At 48.9% G+C, this 20,918-nt stretch overlaps 7 protein-coding genes across 7 annotated transcripts; 4 read left to right on the top strand and 3 right to left on the bottom strand.

The window, feature by feature from the left end:
- Positions 1 to 33: 33 nt before the first annotated feature.
- On the top strand, positions 34 to 2,350 carry acuF (phosphoenolpyruvate carboxykinase PCK1; the record flags this gene model as incomplete). Its single annotated transcript, XM_022528071.1, has 4 exons — positions 34 to 215; positions 350 to 425; positions 483 to 683; positions 1,007 to 2,350. 4 exons carry the CDS (start codon positions 34 to 36, stop codon positions 2,348 to 2,350), a joined length of 1,803 nt encoding a protein of 600 aa, XP_022394259.1.
- A 4,779-nt stretch (positions 2,351 to 7,129) lies between these two features.
- Positions 7,130 to 8,147, top strand: ABOM_000940 (putative mitochondrial dicarboxylate carrier protein; the record flags this gene model as incomplete). The annotated part of the gene is made up of 2 exons (XM_022528070.1): positions 7,130 to 8,025; positions 8,099 to 8,147. The coding sequence occupies 2 exons, from the start codon at positions 7,130 to 7,132 to the stop codon at positions 8,145 to 8,147; spliced, it is 945 nt and encodes a 314-aa protein (XP_022394258.1).
- A 741-nt stretch (positions 8,148 to 8,888) lies between these two features.
- Positions 8,889 to 10,407, bottom strand: ABOM_000939 (SUMO ligase MMS21; the record flags this gene model as incomplete). Its single annotated transcript, XM_022528069.1, has 2 exons — positions 8,889 to 9,615; positions 9,704 to 10,407. 2 exons carry the CDS (start codon positions 10,405 to 10,407, stop codon positions 8,889 to 8,891), a joined length of 1,431 nt encoding a protein of 476 aa, XP_022394174.1.
- Positions 10,408 to 10,949: 542 nt separating this feature from the next.
- abd1 (mRNA (guanine-N7)-methyltransferase) lies at positions 10,950 to 13,259 on the bottom strand (the record flags this gene model as incomplete). Its single annotated transcript, XM_022528068.1, has 5 exons — positions 10,950 to 10,984; positions 11,033 to 11,199; positions 11,254 to 12,536; positions 12,596 to 12,841; positions 13,062 to 13,259. 5 exons carry the CDS (start codon positions 13,257 to 13,259, stop codon positions 10,950 to 10,952), a joined length of 1,929 nt encoding a protein of 642 aa, XP_022394083.1.
- A 712-nt stretch (positions 13,260 to 13,971) lies between these two features.
- ABOM_000937 (uncharacterized protein) lies at positions 13,972 to 15,462 on the bottom strand (the record flags this gene model as incomplete). The annotated part of the gene is made up of 3 exons (XM_022528067.1): positions 13,972 to 14,732; positions 14,784 to 14,867; positions 14,934 to 15,462. The coding sequence occupies 3 exons, from the start codon at positions 15,460 to 15,462 to the stop codon at positions 13,972 to 13,974; spliced, it is 1,374 nt and encodes a 457-aa protein (XP_022394166.1).
- A 646-nt stretch (positions 15,463 to 16,108) lies between these two features.
- cox15 (cytochrome c oxidase assembly protein cox15) lies at positions 16,109 to 17,683 on the top strand (the record flags this gene model as incomplete). Its single annotated transcript, XM_022528066.1, has 2 exons — positions 16,109 to 16,506; positions 16,570 to 17,683. The coding sequence occupies 2 exons, from the start codon at positions 16,109 to 16,111 to the stop codon at positions 17,681 to 17,683; spliced, it is 1,512 nt and encodes a 503-aa protein (XP_022394167.1).
- A 602-nt stretch (positions 17,684 to 18,285) lies between these two features.
- On the top strand, positions 18,286 to 20,229 carry ABOM_000935 (translation initiation factor eIF2B subunit gamma; the record flags this gene model as incomplete). Its single annotated transcript, XM_022528065.1, has 7 exons — positions 18,286 to 18,411; positions 18,476 to 18,530; positions 18,601 to 19,679; positions 19,732 to 19,808; positions 19,866 to 19,924; positions 19,986 to 20,026; positions 20,080 to 20,229. The coding sequence occupies 7 exons, from the start codon at positions 18,286 to 18,288 to the stop codon at positions 20,227 to 20,229; spliced, it is 1,587 nt and encodes a 528-aa protein (XP_022394168.1).
- Between the last annotated feature and the right edge of the window lie 689 nt (positions 20,230 to 20,918).

Raw genomic sequence — 20,918 nt, 5'->3', positions numbered from 1 at the left:
TGAAACGCATTCTGGACTTACTCTGCTGTGAACATGGCTCCTGCTGAAAACATTAATATACCCCGTGCTTCCCCAGCAGAACCAGGTCCTCTCTACACAGATTTCTTCCAACAACAAGTCGCAAAGCAGCGCAACAATAACTATCACTCAACATCATTAAGAACAATGGTTGCCACATCTGTGAATCGCACTGCTCTGCACCCTGGTGGTGTCCAGTACGTCTCCTCTCCTCTCCTTGGTTCATCGTCCCGTATCTTGACTGGGTCGGACTGGTCCACCTCAGGCTTCTTACCCCCTCCGTCAACCACTATTGCTAGTACGGGGGTCATGACTAACATCTACCAACTAGGCCTGGCAAGGGTCACACCGAGCTGGAGGAAGAGCTTCATGAGCACGCTCACATTGATTACGAGCGTGTCGCTATTGTATGATTTCCTATTTGATGCAGATAACCAGAAGGACCTGTCGCTAACGTTCAATAGATCGCCAACCCTGCCGTTCCTGCTCTCTATGAAGATGCTCTTGTTTACGAGACTGGTACTGCCATCACATCGTCAGGTGCCCTGACTGCCTACTCTGGTGCCAAAACTGGCCGATCCCCTTCCGATAAGCGTATTGTGAAGGAGGAATCTTCTGAGCAGGATATTTGGTGGGGACCCGTTAACAAGCCTATGACTCCGGATGTAAGTTGCACTCGCATTTCTATGGGCGCATATATCGCGCATTTTGCCCCTTGCTTTGTCCTAGTGCAGATCGCTGGCGCTTTGCGTGGCCGAGAGGCCAAGCTTTCTTGGGATGTGGAGATAGGAATGCTGCGAGACAAACTAAAATACCTCAATAATCCTATGAGGCATTTTTGTACATGTCATGTGGCGGTCTAATACTCCGGCCCTTGCTTGTGTCACTTTGCGCGCTTTTTTACGCTGGCTACATGCATCTGCCTCAAAACGCCCTGTCACTATATGACGTCATCTTTATAGGGCTGATTAACTAATCCGATTGACAGGTCTGGCGTATCAACCGTGAGCGTGCTGTCGACTACCTCAACACCCGCAACCGTATCTATGTCATCGATGGTTTCGCTGGCTGGGATGAGAGATACCGCATCAGTGTCCGTGTTGTCTGCGCTCGTGCCTACCATGCCCTCTTCATGAGGAACATGCTTATCCGCCCTTCCCAAGAGGAGCTCAAGCACTTCCACCCCGACTATGTCATCTATAACGCCGGTTCTTTCCCTGCCAACCGTTTCACTGAGGGTATGACCTCTGCTACCTCTGTTGCCATCAACTTCGCGGAGAAGGAGATGGTTATCCTGGGTACCGAGTATGCTGGAGAGATGAAGAAGGGTGTTTTCACCGTCCTGTTCTACGAGATGCCCGTCAAGCACAACGTCCTGACCCTCCACTCTTCTGCCAACCAGGGTAAGAATGGTGATGTTACCGTTTTCTTCGGTCTTTCTGGAACTGGCAAGACTACTCTTTCTGCCGACCCTAACCGTGCCCTGATTGGTGACGACGAGCACTGCTGGACCGACCGTGGCGTCTTCAACATTGAGGGTGGTTGCTACGCCAAGTGCATTGGTCTCTCTGCTGAGAAGGAGCCCGATATTTTCAACGCCATCCGCTTCGGATCCGTCCTTGAGAACGTTGTTTTCGACCCCATCAGCCGTGTCGTCAACTACGATGATTCGACTTTGACCGAGAACACCCGCTGTGCTTACCCCATTGAGTACATCGATAATGCCAAGATTCCTTGCATCTCTGACAACCACCCTACGAACATTATCCTCCTTACTTGTGACGCTCGCGGTGTTCTGCCTCCGATCTCAAAGCTCACCACCGAGCAGACCATGTTCCACTTCATCTCTGGTTACACCTCCAAGATGGCCGGTACTGAGGACGGCGTGACTGAGCCCCAGGCCACTTTCTCCTCTTGCTTCGCCCAGCCTTTCTTGGCTCTCCACCCCATGCGCTACGCTACCATGCTAGCAGAGAAGATTTCCAAGCACAAGGCCAACGCTTGGTTGCTCAACACCGGCTGGGTTGGCGCTGGCGCCACCACTGGCGGTAAGCGTTGCCCTCTGAAGTACACCCGTGCCATCTTGGACGCCATCCACAGCGGCGAGTTGGCCAACGCCGAGTACGAGGTCTACGATGTTTTCAACCTCCACGTGCCCAAGAGCTGCCCTAATGTTCCCTCTGAGCTTCTGAACCCCAAGAACAGCTGGATTGCATCCACCAGCTTCAAGGACGAGGTCAACAAGCTCGGCAAGCTGTTCAACGAGAACTTCACCAAGTACGCTGACCAGGCAACCAAGGAAGTCATTGAGGCTGGCCCAGTGCTGGCATAAAATGTTTGCGATTCTTTTGCTTGATTTCCTTTGTCAACTGATTCCCTTTTGCTTTTCTATATTGCATGGCGTGTCGCGTTCTATTCTTTGGGTCATTTAAAAAGCTTGGCAAGACAAGCTGGGTCATACCTTTTCGCATTCCGTTCGGTAATATCTTTTCTTTATGATCGAATATGGGTTTGGCTATTCAGACTGGTCAATAATACCTGTGAGATAACATGAAATGAAAATTTACTAGACTTATTATGAACATGTATGCCTTTCCTCGTAGTACTTTTCTACCGTAACCTTCCTTTTGCCGCTTTGAAGAAAAGATATCAACGGTGAGATTAATGACCCTCAAATGATCTCTTAAAAATTAAAAATCAAACAAAAGTGACTCTGACTTTTGTCTAGAATGCCCTCGCCAATCCTTCCCCTTCCCCCTCCACCCCCTTGGTTCTCACTCAGCTATGCGGATATTCTCGATAAGAAACATAAAGAATACTTGTACTTGGATTGAACTACAATCGCCCGAATATAGCATGTCACTAGGCACGCCAGCAAGCATTTCAAGGCGAATACATGATAGTTCACAAGTCTCTACACGCATTCCTCGATGCAGAGGACACTGCATTCTGGATAAAAAAGCAATCATATCATTGCTGGATTTCTGCAGTCAGAGCCATATGCTAATGCTTGTGCTAGTACTCACTATATGGAGCAACCAAGAGATGAATACATCCAGTTGATATCTCGCGCATGTACAAGAGCGTCACCTACTTGCCTCTTATGTCGACATGAGTGGCGCAAATCAAGCTCCAAACATGCCGGGAAACTTCGTTTCCATTTCATAGGACTGTATCAGTGAAGTGCTCGGGTATGTTTGGGCAACTAGTTAATGCGTCGCTCACTGAAATGAACAGGGTTTCTCGCAGCGTTTGGTAAATTGGGCGGCACATGGCAAAAGTTGGGAGAATTGAGGAGCTAGACATGATATCGGATCCCTTTCGTGATGGTAGCTGTTCAGCTAAGCTTCTTTGTTATCTAGAGTCGAGCGGTAGAGCTACATAGCAGTCTCAGGGTACTTATACCATCTTCGAATAATTCAGTTGCAATGTCAAGTCTGCATATAATGTCAATGGAGATTTGGCTAGCTATCAGATGTCCACTAATCTTTAGGGCCAAAAAGGTGCCCTACGCTGCCTGGCCGTCATTCTTGTAGCTTCCTTCGGTCAATCTGATGGTAGCACTCGTACCCATGACTATGTAGCTTGTCGTTACACAAGGCTTTTTGATTGTAGTCTAGAAGGGATAGGGTTGTCATCTTTATGTATCAATGGTCTGGTTATTGATGGCCAAATTTTGACATGCGTGCACCAAGTACTGGAGGTACTAGAGAACGAAATGCACGTTAGCTAACCGGAGACAAGTGACCTCCGGATTGTAGATTTATATAACTTCAGGAGAATAATATCTCGTAGTGATAAATCCTTCAACTGAAGCAAGATCCTCGAATACTGATAGGTGATTCCAATGCACGGTCATGCTAACACGGCTTATAGTTGAAAGGTTAGAGGCTCGGACTATATGTTGCGAAAGATATCGAGATATGGCAAAGGCAAGTCCCAATCGTCGGTGTGTTTTCCACGGTGGTCAATGTTCCTATCGAGCAGTTAAAGTAATGAATTATTGTAGTTGACCTCCACAATCCCTGATATAGGGATACATCAAACGAAGCGTATATATATTGCTTGGCAATAGTGCTACTCATACTGAGCCATGAAAGCCTGTAAATGAGATTGTGATAGCCTCAGAGGAGACCGATTGATGTCTGTTCAAGGTTTCGAAGGCACTGAGACGAACTGCTCATGTACCCGCCTCACGTTAGGGCTTCTATATAAGGTAGTATTACTATTAGACTTAGTGTGAGAGATAGAGCCAGGGCACCCTATTCCACAAGGCCAAAAGGTCATATAATTCGGGATCAACGATCCCGAATGCCCTGGGGGCATCTATATAGTATACCGCCGTTACACTTAGGACCCATTCCACCTTCAACCCACTCCCAACGCTTCAATCCCACGACACCCAACTCTACGATCGCAATACAAGTTCCAGAAAAGACTGGCGTGCAGCCTCAACATAAGGCCCACAAGATACCCACAACCATAATTAACCAACGATGACTTTGTGATAACTAACGTGATAGAACCTCCGATAACAACAGCGAGAATCGGCAATTCTATGATTTGCTAGAGCCATAGCTCCCCACAAGGTTTAGCTGACAGTTCGATAGGCCCCACGGCAAGAGCTCCGGATACTCTATCGGCACACTGACCTCGTAGCTAAGCGGGTGGAAACAATTCATTACCGACTTCCCACCCTTTCCTTCCCGCTTCCCGTTCAGCTTCCGCATGGGACTCCCGCTTCTGGCCCGAGTAAGAACTAAGAGGACTAACCATGATGAGTCGCGCTTGGCAGCCCGATGACCTATGCCGTTGGGCATCTCTTTGCCGGGATGTTTCCCGCGGCTATGGCTCCGTGGGTTTGTTGGGGGTTGAACATTTAGAATTGGATTGGGGTGACTGTATCTTGGCCTGCTGAGATTTGTATGCAATTTTCTATTAATGTTCACTGATAGGATGTATCGACTTGTATCTGCACCGCTTAGCCACGTGAACACTATTTTCCGAACTTGTACACGGTACAGTCCACAATACAGAAGTCGATCCTTTTGTCATTTAGTGGTTTGGTAACTGTTGGCCAATAGAAAGTGGGCCTTATACAAAGTCACATATGATACCAGAGGAGATAATTCGCTTCAACGCTGGCAGTTATACGAAACACTACACTTTCTTTTCGGGGAGTACCGATCTATCTAGACAGGCAGTGCATGTAGAGTTACAGACCGCACATTGGGAACACTGATTGTATATACCGGTGAAGACCTTTTGAGAAAGTTGGGATGCCCGTACTGTGGTATGCAATGTAGTGATCACTAACCCCTAATAAGTATACCATCTATACTGGAGAACAGTTGTCCGGATTCTTGTGCCGTATAATATATTGCCTTTTGGCTGAGTCGTAAAGGGGTCTAATCCTATTTAATCAAATTTCTTTTTGCTTGCTTGAGACTGTATAGTAAGTGCCGGTTATCGGGCCCCGGGTATCCCTCGGAGGAAAGGACTGCTGTGGGTGAATGGAGATACGGCTATGCTTTTAGTGGTCGTTGCGCTGTATACTATTGAAATTGAGTAGTGGAATAGAATAACCATATGCAAAGTTAGGTAGTCCTTGAACCAGACCACAATAAGGCCTATCATTAGAGGTTGGTGTGAAGACACATTTGCCGCGCCTAGAACATCATTGTGAGCAGACGCTCCCATCATAGATCCAGGCCTCAGTAATTGCTATCCTCCGATTGGGTCCCGGGTTATCACCCGAGCCAGCACGGCGGAAGAAAATTACTGAGCCATACGGTCGATCTTACCACCTAGGTAGTATCTCTATCCTCGGGTACCGTCTGGCTCGGCTGAATGGGCTGGTATTTATTGCAAGATCACCCGTACATGTGCACATACGTATATGGATTGAATGTACATTTGACTGGCTCATTTTATATATAATTGTCCGGATATACAGTTAAGTACCTGTATTCTTTATATAACCCGTATCGTATTGGAGAATGCTCTCTGGTCTTAGTGCAAATAAAATAGTATTCTTCTGGATTGATCAGGTGTCGGAAAATCGGTCGGGTTATCGTGGAACCACAAACGGACTAGTTCTCCCCGGGTGATGCATTGATACGGTAAGATTACGACCCCCACTCCCTTAGAATGTGACATGCAGTGGAGCTTGTACAGTATTCAATGATTTTGACTACCTTGGATATACTTTTCCCTAAGAAAGAGGGGAATTGTTATCATTTCTGTTGACCAGATCGCGATCTCAAGATGAAAACTTCATGCCAGTATATCTGGCTAAACAGAGCATACCATTCAGCGGCGAGCTCGTTTCCCCAGAGTGTTCCCCGCATTCGTGGCGGCATGATGCAGTAGTACCACAGTTTCAGGTTAATCCTCAGTCTAGAGCTTTGCTTAGTACTATGACGTTGTATGGAGAGGTACCAGAGGGACCGGAGACATGCTTAGATTGTGGGGACCTCCTTAAGTGCTATCTAGCGAAGATCGCTACATGAGAAACTACTACTATTTACTTGCTAGTCAGTTTTGTTTCCACTCTTTGATGTGTCGCCATTCATCTTAGCCATGTCTCGTTAATTTTGACCAGAAAACCTTATAACCCAAGAAATCTCCTCTGGGACTGAACCAAACTTCTTGAATGACTGACTGTACATGTGCTGTCCAATCCCCCGCAGCGTCACGCTTTATCATCTGACTGGCTACCAGAACTCACTTCAGTGTTTCCTTCTATTTCAGTCGATCTCTTCTCTTTCCCCTCACTTCCTCTCCCTGCTTTTTCTCGTCCACGTCGGATTCTATTTTCGTATCTTCTTCTATTACTCCTCTTCCCCTCTTTTCGTGTCTCTCGTGTAGTATCCGCTATATACTACCCTATCCTTCGCTGGTAAGCTTCATCGATCGTTTTTCTCCTCTCCATCATACGTCTCCAGTCGCACTTGCATAACGTCTCCTGATTGCTGCTACCATCGGTTAGTGGATGGTCATACATGCTCTGCTCTCCCTACTATTGCCGTCATCTGCCCAAGTGCCCGCCCGGTACTACAACCGTGTGCTGACTTTTCCAGGCTTGTTGTAATTCCTCTTTGTGATCAAAATGGCATCTCCAACTGCCAAAGAATCTCAGGCCGCAATGGACTTTCTACATCACCCCTACTCCCGCGCGGCCCTTCCTTTCATTAATGGTGGCCTAGCGGGCATGACAGCGACCACTGTCATTCAGCCAATTGACATGATTAAGGTGCGCCTTCAGCTGGCAGGGGAGGGTGTACGAACCGGCCCTCGACCGACCGCGTTCGGCGTTGCCCGCGACATCATTGCCGGCGGAAAGATCCTTGATCTCTATACTGGTCTATCGGCAGGTTTACTCCGCCAGGCCGTCTACACTACTGCCCGCCTGGGTTTCTTCGACACTTTCACTAAAACACTGAATAAGCGCGCCGAAGCCGCAAATAGAAAGGTCACTTTCGCGGAGCGCGCCGGTGCGGGCCTTACCGCTGGTGGAGTTGCTGCTATGATTGGTAATCCGGCTGATCTGGCTCTTGTGCGCATGCAGTCAGACGGTCTGAAGCCCCCAGAGGCGCGAGCAAACTATCGTTCGGTGGTGGATGCACTCTTCCGCATCTCAAAGATTGAGGGTGTCCCGGCCTTGTGGGCAGGAGCTTTGCCGACCGTTGTGCGGGCGATGGCTCTCAATGTCGGCCAATTGACCTTCTTCGCTGAATCTAAGGCTCAACTGAAGGCCCACACTTCCCTATCGGCTCAAAACCAGACCTTTGCAGCTTCCGCTATCGCTGGTTTCTTTGCCAGTTTCCTTTCTTTACCCTTCGACTTCATCAAGACTCGTCTGCAGAAGCAGCAAAAAGACCCAAAGACTGGCCAGTTGCCGTACAAGGGTTTGCTGGATTGCGCTCGCAAAGTCGCCAAGGATGAGGGTTGGCTGAGGTTTTACCGCGGATTCGGGACGTACTATGTGCGGATCGCACCCCATGCGTTAGTCTCCCCACTCTCCACGCCGTTTTTTTTTTCTTAAGTGCTTATCACTAACCCCACGGACCCACTTTAGGATGGTCACGCTTATTGTGGCTGATTATCTCAACCTCATTACGAAGTAAACGAGTCAACCTTGAGTAATCGGACGACAGTCAAAAGTCCCTTGGTGTAGAGAAAAAAAAACGCGTTGAGTTTTGCTCGAATAAGTTGACTTCTAGTGATTGAATCGCCGATCTTCTTGCGCTATCGAGCTATGGACGTTTACTTTCTTTTCGCTCTCGGGAAAGGCGGCGTCTGGATACGATGCGACCGCAGCAGAGTCATCCAGTTCTAGTTTCTCTAGAGCTCCGCGTTAATAGAATACCCCACGACTTGTTGTTCAGCTGGAAATCTTTTTTTTAGCGAACTGTCTATCGGACCCGCATCGAGGATATCGACACGTTGTTAGAAACAAATCTGTGTGCCTCATGACGATTTCGAGGCAGGACAATAGCCCCTTGGAAATACCCCTGTTAGTGCGGTCTTAACTTTTTTCATCGTATCTTTTCTTCTTCTGATGTTAGTATTGTTTACTGCGGGCGCACGGCTGTTTTACTTGGGTTTCTGTTATTTCATGTCGACTTTTGTGGCACATACTGGGATCATGGCTTATGCTCCAGCTTTCACGACGGATATTGGATGTACTCTAGGAAGCAGTTCCCGTGTCCCGATTGTCAGGCATGGTTAATCACGGGTCAATCAATAATATTGATTCTCAGAAGCGATGGGTTGAATAACAAGCTAGAATAATCTTGTTTGAAACCCGAGTAACGCCATCGGGTATCTATTGAATTTACAGAGATATTATTCGAAATGCTCACCTACTAATCGTCATCGACAGGAGCTGTACTCATCTCCTGTTTGATTCGTACATGATCTTGGCTGCGCAAAAATTCCTCATCCTGCCTATCATCCGAATCCGAATCATCCACATCCATCTCATTACCGTCCTCGGCTCCATCATCGTCAACGAGAGTGATCCCGCTTTTCGCTGCCCCAGACTGTCTTCTCCGCGCCCCATCGGATAACTCATCATCTTCCGCTTCCCGTCTCAACGCCGCTTCATAGCGGCGCAGCCTCCTAACCAAAACAGGATCCGTCCGGAGATCCGCCGTAGTCAAGACAACTGAGCACACCGGACACTTGACGGAGCGAACACGACGCGCGCTGCGGCCGGCGGCTCCCGCCGGCTGGGGCGCGGGAACAGTCGTTGAACTATGCGCAATCATATCTTCAATCGCTTCGCGTTCAAAGCTATGCGGACATTTAGTACTTGTTACAGGGTCCCGGAAGTAAAGTAGAGTTAGAGGGCATTTGAGCGATATGCGCTCGCTCTCGATGGCGATCTCATCTGAGTCCGCCGGAGAAGGAGATCTCCGACGACGCGTGCGCCGGGCCGAAGAATCGGGCGCTTGCGCCGAAGCCGTAGCTGGATCTTCCAGGTGTGAGAACCACGTTGATGCGTGCGGTAGTGGAGGAATATCTTCGCCGGGATGTTTAGCTTCGTGAATAATTCGATAGAACCCGATGTAGGCATTGTTGGTCGAGTACCTGGCACAAACATCCCATCCCAATTAGCCTCATCATCAACCAACTCGCTGAAAGGGAAAAGAAAACAACAATAAAACCAAATACATACCGTTGTGTCAAAGAGAGCCTATCCCACTCCGCATAGTTCTCCCTAAGTAACTCATCCAACCTCCTCGTCGGCGGCACACTTTCCTCCACACTCTCCTCCGCCTCTTCGTAATCCTCATCCTCTTCATCATCCTCCTCCTCCTCCCCACCCCGCCGTCTAGTTCCCCTTCTCGTAATCCTCCCAGCACCATTCTCCAGCTCAGTGTCCCTCTCAACCGTCCCAAGCACCCCAACCAGCCCATCAACCCTAATCTCCCCATCAATCGTCCCGCGCATCCGTGCCTCCAACCGCTCCGTAACATCCCCGACCTTCTCCCCCAACTCCCTCAACTTTTCCTCCCATTCCTCGTCATCCTGCCGCTGCGTCCCATCCTCATCACCCTCATTGAAATCCTCCCTTTCCCCCCTCCGCTCCTTCAACCGCTGAAGCCGCACCCGCGCATCAGTAAGCCGCTCATTAACCTCCCCAGCCGAATCGGTGAGTTTCTCCTCCGCGTGCTGGAGATGCGTCTTCAGCGGTCGCAGCGACTGCGATTTAAGGAGGGATAGGAGCTTGATTTGACCTGCGCTGTGGAGGGGTGCGATCGGCGCTTCATAGGCTGGGAGTGGGGGCGTTGAAGCTCGGGGTCTTTGGCTTGGGCGCTGGACGCTGCTGCTTGCGTGGCGGGATCTGTGTCGCGAAGAGCTTGGGGTTGGGGTTGTCATTTTATTTTTTTTTTCTTTCTATTCTTGTCGTTGGGGTGGGTTATCCGTTGGGTGCGGGTTTCTGGTCCGGTTTGTTGTGCACTTCGATTTGGGTTCCGGGAGATGTTGTGACCTGGTATTTTGGTGCTGGTTAGGGCGTGAGGACCTTTGTCCTGCTGTTTTTGGTGGAGAGGAATTAATTAATATTGGATGGAGTGATGGGTTGCTGGATAAGAGATCAACACGCGACGCGACGGCGCTAGGCTTGTTTAGGTTATACTTATTTCTCCTGTAGCCATGATATGATGATCTACCATCCTGGAGCTTGGGGGTGCATGCCTTGGAGATAAGGTGGAGAGGTTAGAGCTTAATTACTGGATCATAGGTATATGATAATCGAGTTTATTATTATATATGCTATCGCCTCGGTTTAGGCTTACTGTGGAATGTAATTGTACATAGCAACGTGAGCCAGTTCTTGATTGACATGTACTATATGCGTCCAAGAGCTTTGAGAAAGATTGAGTTGATGGAAGGTCAAAAAGTATACGTGTATAGAAAAGCTAGACCTTGTAAAAGCAGAATGCGTGATAGAAACCTGTCCATGTTAGCAAGCGGGTCTTTTCTGACCATGATCAATACTCACTGGCTGCCTCCTTCTCTTCGTCTGTCATGAGCAGGGCGCCGGTATTTCGATCCCTTACACCCATGCGTTCACTCAGAGGGCCCAGCTCTTGATCGTCTTTCTCGTCTTCCCAGACTTCTAGGAACGGTTTCCGATACTGGAGCTCGAGGTTGTATTCCTCCGTTAATCTAGGACAGTCAGTCGATCGTACAGTGGTAGTTGGACCGGTAGATAAAACTTACGCTCGAAAGGCTTCCCATGGCACAACATACTCCGGAACTTCCTCTACCGCCTCTTCCATGAAATAGCTATACTTCCATCCGAAAGGAGGTCGGAAGATCCCATCTTCGGGGGTATCACCCGAGAATCGAACTCTGTAGATTGAATTGCCCCATTCAATCTTGTTATCATCTTCTTCGACCTCTCCATCCTCGGGCTCTGCCTCCTCTTTTTTCGCCGCAGTCTCGCGTTCCTTTCGTTTCGCATTCAACTCTGCCACTCGTGCGCTGATGATGTCCGAATTAGGGCAGACTCCCAAGAATCGGCCACCCTTCTTCAAACACCCAGCCACATTGCGCAGCATCTGTCTTGTTTTCTCCTCGCTTTCAAAGGCGTAATGAATTGTGAACATGGACGCTACCACATCGAAGCCGCCGCCGCCCCAGCGTGAACTCATCACCGATCCACCTGGGCCGGCATTAGGGTCAATGCCTACTTGTTGAACAATAGGGACATCTCCTAGATACTCCCCAAAGCAATCCTTAGGAGCAAACTCGGCATGGAAGAGAGGCCCACGGGGGCGACGTGGGCCGCGCCCAGTCCGCATACCGTTGTAACGCTCACGCGCCTGGACAATAGAGACCTCAGCTGGATCGAGGCCAACATAGAGGTCTACGGGTTGAGGAGCTAGTTGCCACTTGCCCAGGTCACCCCCCTTGCCACACCCCAGATCTATAACCAAAAGACGTTTAGCTTCCATAGGGGGTGGGGCGGTGTCATCCGCCCAGTCCTTGGTGCCAATGGATCTAGACACGAACTCCTCATCCGGCGAGAACTTCTGAATGAGAGTACTCTTAATCCAGTTATTGAAGCTTCGTAAGCCTTTAATCTTACTCTCGGTCTTCCGCCACTCTCTTCCGCGCTGGGGAACAGCATTGTAGTGGTGGCGGACAATGTCAGTCACCCCGCGGTTCTGAGAGAATCGCATAGCTTCCTCTTGTTGAGAACGCTCTCTTTCTTCCTGTCTCCGACGCAGAGTTTCGCGATCTACCAAGCCCATCCTGGCACCACCGCCAGGACGCTTGCGCTTGCGCGCCTGCGCGTCGGGCGATGGAGAACGCGGTGGAGCGAGGGGCGAGGGAGATCTGTTTGACGACTCATTGCGATTGGGCTGCTGCGCCGACTCATTCATGTCGCGACGAGAGTAAGCTGATGGGGGTGTTCTGCCACGCTTTCGTAGTTGTTGGTGCCGCTCTTGGAGACGTCTGCGCTTGGAATACCCAGGTCTTGGTTCCTCCTGTACAGCCTGGTACCCCATCAGTTTCTACCTTGTTATTGGATATCTGTTGTGTTCAGGCTAATTACCGTAGGGGAGGTAAGAGCTCCGTTGTGAGCCTCGGTAGACTCTGGGGGCGCTGGACTGGCAGCTTGTGGGCTAGACATTTTAGAGTTTCTAGGTGATATATATGCGTTTGATGATCGCGATGGTTTCTGCCTTGTTTTTTCGTGTTCTATTAAAGGTGGAAGTGGATCGCGAGAAATTTGTTCTTGATGAGCGGACGTTGTGTTTCGCACCGCGGACTGTGTCGTCGGGGAAGGTCCGCCGAGAACCTGATGATAATGCCGGTCTTGTTAGCAAGGAGAGGTTGAGTATATAATGAGTGAGTCGCAAAATCTCGACAGAGTGAATTAAATTTTTCTCTGGAGAAAAAAATCCGATGGTGAAATCATGCACCAGCACACAAATGCACTGCGGACAAGCATGAACTGGACGGACATTGAGGAATTCCAAAAGTGCAAAGAATGGCCCTCACAGTACAAAACATAAGACACTTACCGAAGGCAAAATCTCTTGCGCCGGTGGATTATCTAGAGCTGAAATGGACTGAGAAGGTTGGAGTTGTGTTGGTGGTACTGCCGATGATTCCTGAGCCTCCCAAGAGTCCCGTGCAGGATCGTACATACTGCTGCTCCTGCCCTTACTGCCTCCGCCTTCCGCACCTTGCGCTTCCGGGTTCTCATTAGCCATGACGCGTGGTTCTGGTAGCTGTTATTTCTCGACGCTTTGGAAGACTCATGGCTTATGAATGAAACTTCTCTGAAGGGAGAGTGAAAGGAACAGCTTGCGACGATGTGTTCTTTCCTGACCCTAGTTATGGTCAAACCTGCGTTGCGCAAACTGGGTTCCCTTTTACCGCATCCGGGAGTCAATCGTCTTGAGCACATCATTGTCTTCTTTGTTCACTGTGGCAGTGTCGCTATGAAATCTTCATGAATGATGACGCGTCGAAGGAAAGATAGCGCTATATTTGCATTGTATAGACTCGTTCTTGCCCAGCATCCAATACCAAAACGGGGGCTGGCGAAACCCTATGATCATGTGTACAGAAATAAAGCGACAAAAGACATCGTTCTACGTGTTTGAACTGACCCAGATCATAGAGATATAGGCTTAATGGCGTAACCATCAACTCTCCTTCATCTCTTCCTTTCGACGTCGTATGACTTGTTTCGAACTGACAACGTAGACCGCTGTAAGCAGAGTGTCAGGACACAGGAAAGAGTCAAGACCGGTACAATGGTTTGGTGCATTGCTATGCAAGATGTAACTGAGCAATAGAATAATTCGCTCTATGATATGTTTAGGTACTGTACAAATAGACATTAACACGTAGAAACCAATACCCGTAACGCCACGCTTGCATAGCTAAAACAAACCCAAGAAAGAATGAAGAACAAAATTATGGCGCAGTTGGTTTCTTTGGAGACTTGACATTCAGTACTTGTCTCATCCGTCGCAGCTTTGCCCACCATTCGCGGTCGCTAGCCTTTCTGGCTTCGCTGTTTGCTTCGTCAGCTGTCAGACCATCCGCGGAGGGGGTTTCGGAAACGGCACGGCTATCGACAGACACCGTGGATCGAATATGTCGGCGATGCTTCACTTTGAGCGCTTGAGCCAAGAGTTCCCACCCACTGCGTAGATCGGCTGACTTCTCAGATGACTTTCCGGTACCGCTCTGAGCCTTGCCGCTGACCCATGGGCAGTATTCCATGTGCTCAGTAGCAACGTCAAGTGCGTCGTAAACAGATATATCGCCGTTGTCCTTCGGTTTGTACATCCAGAGTCCCAAGCGCCGGAAGCAGGCACCACAGCCGGCCAAGCCTGCTGCACCATCTGCGACGGAGTCCCACCCAAAGAAGGCGAGCGCAAAAGCAGTCCTATTAATCGAGATTTCCTGCGTAGGCGGACTTTGAACGGAAGCCAGTTGGTTTTCATCGACGCGTTGAGGAGTTTGAGGCATAGCTATCTCGGTATGTTCCTCAATCCTCTCAAAATCATCGGGAAGTATCTTGATTATTGTCTCGAGGTCAAATGGCTCAGGGGTCTGAATGATTTCTTGAGATGGTAGATGGTCGGCCATCTTAGCGATATTCAAATAGCGTGTCCGGAGACCAGAGATTGCTGTATCAGGGTTGGACAAGGCCAAACGATGGATCGTAGCTATTAGGCAAGTCAGTGGGGAGTATTACAGTTTGTATCGGGAGGACAAACCATCGCAACCCTTGTTTCGCCATGGACAATTCTCGCCATGCCCTTGAACTAGAAGACTAGCATATTCTTCAACGAGTTTGGCGCCTATACCAGAATTAGTTCAATATCTTTACCATAACTCCAAGACTCTATAGCACGGTCACAACTTACGAACTTCCTTCCTCTCTTGCACCTTTTCGCTGTCGTACCCATCCAATTCATCGAGCTCATCTGGTAGTTTGACGACAACGGAACCGCCACACCCTCCTACGCATGCCACTCGCGACACATCTGAACAGACCCATCCGCGCTTAGCCCATTCCAATTCGTTTATAGCTGGCGGTTTCGGTGACCATCGATCAACCCGGCGAAACGTCTCCAGTCTTTCAAGAAAACGCTCGCGATCCCAAGGGACGTAACTCGGCCGCGACGAGGACGAGGCTGACGAATCTCGAGAGCTTGAACGAGCAACTCTCAAGACCGTTTTTCGCACAGATGCAAGGTCAGTTCCATCTTGACGATCACTCAAGCGAGCCTTTTTCGCTGCCAAGTCCGCGGAGATTCGTTCATTTGTTGTTGCTGCTGCTGCTGTAGTTGCCGCGGGGGTTGGTTTGGTGGAGGATTCGGCATTCGCAGGTTTCGTCAATGATTCCAGAACTCGATGAAACTTGCGCTTCTTAGTTTCCACAGCATACGACATATTCTTAGACGTACGCGAGACGTCCTTCGTGGGTAAATGGAGAATTGCCTTGAAGCTGTTGTGTCGGTTGGCGATCCCATTCTAAGAGATGATCGGAGCTTGACGGCGCTAAACCTGGATAGGCACTTATCTACTTACGTAGTGCCTCAGGACAACTGCCTGATATAGAGTACTTGTTCTGTGAGAGAATTTTCGATATATTCCCTGCTCCATTCAATTCTCTCTTTATACTGTATATACAATATTAGTGGTTAATTCCCACCGATAACTTTTGATATAGCAATCCAGACGTAGTTAAAGGAATCAATGGTTCGATTCAGACATTTATCCTATTAAGGCACATCTTCGGATACAACCCTTTTGCCGAACCAATTCGCTCGAACTGGATATGTTGGACTACAATCGCATCTACAGGAGTGTAGAATGTATGTATTATGCAAATAATACACTATCAATATCACTTAGGGTATGCGGAATTGTCGGAAACTCACTGAACGTCAACAGACGATGAAATCATGCCACCATGATTGGTTCGCGCCCCCTTCGGGGTCTCGGCCTCTCCTCTGTCCGCAACTTCCCGCAATTTATTTGTCTCACAGGTTCAAAACAATTTCTCCAAACATCAATTGCTGCCATACCACTCATTATGGCTTCCTTGGGGAGCTCCGTGTCCCTCATGCGGAGTTTTACTCCCCGGCTGTCCAAGGAATTCTTCACCTGTCGTCAATGTCTAGGGCGAAGCCAGAATTATGCGACGAAATCCGCTTTCCCAAAGAATTTCGCCGTGTCGCCCTTTACTCGGAATACCAGCAAGCTCAACTCGCCTGCTTCATTCTCAAGAACGAAAAACGCAATTCCCAACATCTTCAGAAGGTCGGCCTCGGGTTCCGCAATAGTGAATGCTGTTGAGGAAGGTGCTTCCAATGCGAAATCCAGCTTTCCTAAGGTCAGCGACAAGATGGTGGCATACTGGTTGCTAGGCAGTGCAGCTAGCGTTTTTGGTATTGTGGTTTTTGGTGGCCTCACCAGATTGACAGAATCTGGGTGCGCTTTCCCCTTACAGAAGTATCCTAATAATAATATAATACTGACAACCAACTGGTATAGCCTGAGCATCACAGAATGGCGCCCTGTTACCGGATCTCTTCCCCCTATGAATGCAGAAGACTGGGAGTCTGAATTCGCAAAGTATCGCGCATCTCCTGAATTTCAACTGTTGAACCCGCACATGACCCTCTCTGAATTTAAGTCGATCTACTACATGGAATGGATTCACCGTCTTTGGGGTCGGTTTGTTGGTCTGTCGTTCGTTCTTCCGGCTCTCTATTTCGTAGCTCGCAAGAAAGTCAGCAAGCCGATGGCATTGCGGCTTGGTGGTATTGCTGGCTTGATTGGTTTCCAAGGTTTTATCGGTTGGTGGATGGTCAAGTCCGGACTCAAGGATGATCTCTTTGCACCGGGCAGCCACCCCCGGGTGAGCCAATACCGTTTGACGGCGCACCTTGGAGCTGCATTCGTCTGCTACGTTGCGATGCTTTGGAACGGTCTTGCTATTCTCCGCTCACACCGCCTGCTGGCTGACCCTGAGGCTGGCATCAAGTTGCTGGACTCGCTCCGTGACCCCAAACTCAAGATCTTCCGTCGCTCGGTTGCTGGTTTGGCTGCTCTTGTCTTCGTGACGGCCATGTCTGGTGCTCTGGTTGCTGGTCTGGACGCTGGTCTCATCTACAATGAGTTCCCCACTATGGGCACAGGACTGGCGCCGCCCAAGTCAGAGCTCTTCGACGAAAGATATTCACGTCATGAGGACAGGTCTGACCTTTGGTGGCGAAATATGCTTGAAAATCCGTCTCTTGTTCAACTGGATCATCGTATCTTAGCTATGACTACCTTCAGTACCATTATGGCACTGTGGGCATACACTCGTCGGTCCCCTACCATGAAGCGACTTCTCCCACCTGCTGCTAAGAAGGGTGTGCACGGAGTTGTTGCATTTGCGTTCTGCCAGGTCGGCCTTGGTATCTCCACATTACTCTATCTTGTTCCCACCCCTCTTGCGTCTGCCCATCAAGCTGGAAGCTTGTTCCTTCTGACTTGGGTTCTGGTTCTGGGAAGCCGGGTCTGGCACCCGTCGAGAACTGCCAAGCTACTGCAGATGGCAGCCAAGGCCCGTGGCCAGGCACTGTCCAGTGCAGCTGCTCATAGCCCTCGTAAGCTTTGAGTGTGTTTTCGCACCACTGAAAATGGGACAGGTCGTTACTGGCCTAGCCAGCCTGTTTCAAACACCATGCTATACTAACGAATGTTTGGATCATTCTTGAATGTGTTATAATCTCTACTTTATATTGTACAATAGGAAAACAAGCATTGTATCTTGAACGAGCTTATCTATACGTCTTCCGGTTAATAACATCACTTACCCTTGCAGTAAGCAAGATCGCCCATTAGCTGTCGGATCGAGCCTGACTGACATTAAAGATCAATGAACAAAGGAATCTGCAGGGCGGCCAGGAAGCTAGGGCCCGGTATTTTGCATTGTTTGCTTGATGACAGTGGTACCTGACTCACCTATCGTCACGTGCAGCTCTCCGAAGAAAAACCTCCGTAGTTATCGCGAGCGGAATCACAAGCTATTGCTGTGGGTTTCGCGACTCTCATTTTGCGGCAAGAGAACCAAGGGTAACTGCGGCGACTTGCCATACGGCCCTTTCCCGGTCTTTTCTTGATCACCGAAGCCATTCCGAGACGCCTTCTCCGAGCCGCACCGGCCGAATTTATTCCAACTCTTTCACCCCACCATTGCCCGCGGGGCTCAAAGACATAATGGTGCACTCAACGCCCGTACCAAGCAGTGGCTTCCAAGCTCTGATCCTCTGTGGTCCCGGCGAGAGCTTGAATACAATTTCCTCCAACCCGGAAGAGAATCCAAAATGTCTAATTCCCATAGCAGTATGTGTTGGCGAATCTCAGAGCCGGCTCCAGTAGCAAGTCACTAACATCAATTGATGTTCAGCTAAGGCCAATGGTGTACTACCCGCTGGATTGGTGCAAGCGCGCAGGAATAACTGGTGAGTAGTGGCTACGCGCCTCCTGCAGGGTATTGTGTTCTGCGGTTTTGGGATAATTCTAACTGTTTAGATATCATACTGATTACACCTCCCTCCGCTCTCACTCCTCTTAAGGCCGCTCTACAACAAAATCCTTATCTTACGTCGCTCCCTTCGCCCTCACCTACCGTTATAGCCCCGAAGGATCTCAAGATGACGACAGGAACAGCGGAACTCCTCCGACTACCAGAGGTACAAGCTTGTATTCGATCTAATTTCTTGCTCCTAAGCTGCGATCTACTATGCGATATCCCCGGCGAACATTTGCTTGAGGCATGGTTAGTCTCACAAGGCGAATTGGGCCCAGCTTCCCAAGGGGGCTTATCCGTGTTCTATCCCGCAAAAGGCATTAAGGACGAGGTCAAGAAAGAGCCGACAGATTTCATGGCAATCACCTCTCTCGAACAAGATGAGGTCCCTGCTGTCTCGCGATATAAGCTCTCGAAACTGGTTTTATCGATGCCGATGGATACATTGAAAGAGCAGATAGAGGAAGATAAGAGCTTCTTACTCCGCCATACTTTGGTTGAGAAGCATGCCTCAGTCAAAATGTTAACCAGTTATCGTGATGCACACTTATACATTCTGCCTAAGTGGGTCCAATCGTTTGCCCAGTACCAGGAGCGGTTTGAGTCCGTGAGTGAAGACTTGATTGGGTACTGGGCGAAAGCGGAGTGGCAGCGCGGGCTGAGTGAAAAGCTCGGGATTAATAAGATATTGGGCGGGCAGAATGAGGATCAAGAGGATCACGGAAGCAATGACGGCGATTTATTGGAGGAAGAAATCGATCTTCGTGGCATGATCACTACCCATGCCCAGGGCTCCGAGGCTCAGTCTACAAAATCCACTCTCAATGACCAGTCTTCGGTGGAAGTGCCATCAATCCTAGCATACATGACCAAGTCGTCTGAGCAACTCGTTCGGCGCGTTGACAGTTCCGCTTTGGTGTTAGCGATGTCACTGCGTCTCGCTAAGCTCGATTCTGTTGAAGAGGTTGGCCGTGCTGCTGCTTCGCCATTCAGCCATGCCTCGAAGATTGCTACTCCTGAAGGAATTGCCTCTAAATCTATTGTCACGAAAGGCGACTGTTTACTAGGATCCAACGTGACGGTAAAACACCCAGTCTTTCATTTGTTGAACAGTTCAACTAACGTCTTGAAAGGTGGAAGAAAAATGTGTTATAAAAGAATCGTGCATTTCGCCTAACGCAAAAATTTGCAGCGGCGCTCGCTTGACGAGGTAGGTTTCTAATCTCTACCTACATCCTAACGCTGCATAGTCTCTAATCTAAACTAGATGTGTAATTATGGACAACGCGGTCATCGGACCAAAGTGTGTTCTCACAGGATGCATCGGTAAGTGAGCCACAATTTAGAAAGACAAATTATGTTAGTTCGTGAACTGATATTGCTACAGTGGGTAGATACAGTCAAGTCGGACGAGAGTCCGTTCTTAAGGTGCGTACGAACTATACCCAAAAGTCGGATCGACTACTGACCAAATTTCTCAGGACTGTGAAGTCCAAGATGGCGTTGTGGTTGAGGAAGAGACCGACGCCAAGAATGAACAATTCATGAGTTTCGAGGGTCTTGATGAGGACGACGAGGACGATATGGATGTCGAGGACAACCAGGATAATGATGACGAGGCTGTTTTCTAGATGAATACGATACCAAAAATAAATATCAGCATCTTAGACATCTTAGAGTTAGGATTTAATGCTCTTACTCAGCCCCTTTCACTAGCTTTAAGCCATTTGCCAATCCAGCCTTCCATCTTCTCCAGATCCCCCCTAAACATAATTCCCGGCTAACGCTCGCCAGTCTACCAGGCAACAAGAACCTACTATCCGTTCCGAGAGTGATATCCATCCAGTCGTACACTGCAATACTAGCTCTGCTAGTACCTCCACTAGAGCTCCAAACAGGTTGATACATACCCATCTGCTCTCGGACTGTGCTGCGTGGGAAATCCACAGACTTTAAGTGGACGGGAAAGCCTACTGTCCCCATCTATCCTCGTATATACTGAGACATACCAAGAATGAGCACTAGTATTATATAGTGCAAATTTCAATTGTATGATATGGTGAACATCATCCCTTAATGTAAAGAACTATACTGGCCTCAACTATACAAATTCTGTTTACTGGACAATGGTGAGAAGCGGAAATCTCAAGTACGCAGCTTGGATATCAAGTAGGATTAGCGAGCCATTGCCCTATTGAATGGGTCTGCTTTATTGTTTTGAATTTTTAAGACGTCTCTTCAGGCCCAACATGGAAAACAAGCACTGATTCGTGGAAAGATGTACAAACAGATAAATGACAAGTTAGGATATTGCTGTTAC

This window comes from Aspergillus bombycis (genome assembly GCF_001792695.1).
Source record: "Aspergillus bombycis strain NRRL26010 chromosome Unknown contig00003, whole genome shotgun sequence".
Lineage (NCBI taxonomy): Eukaryota > Fungi > Ascomycota > Eurotiomycetes > Eurotiales > Aspergillaceae > Aspergillus > Aspergillus bombycis.
The sequence above is the reverse complement of the archived record's forward strand: the minus strand, read 5'-3'. Positions and strand labels throughout refer to the sequence as shown.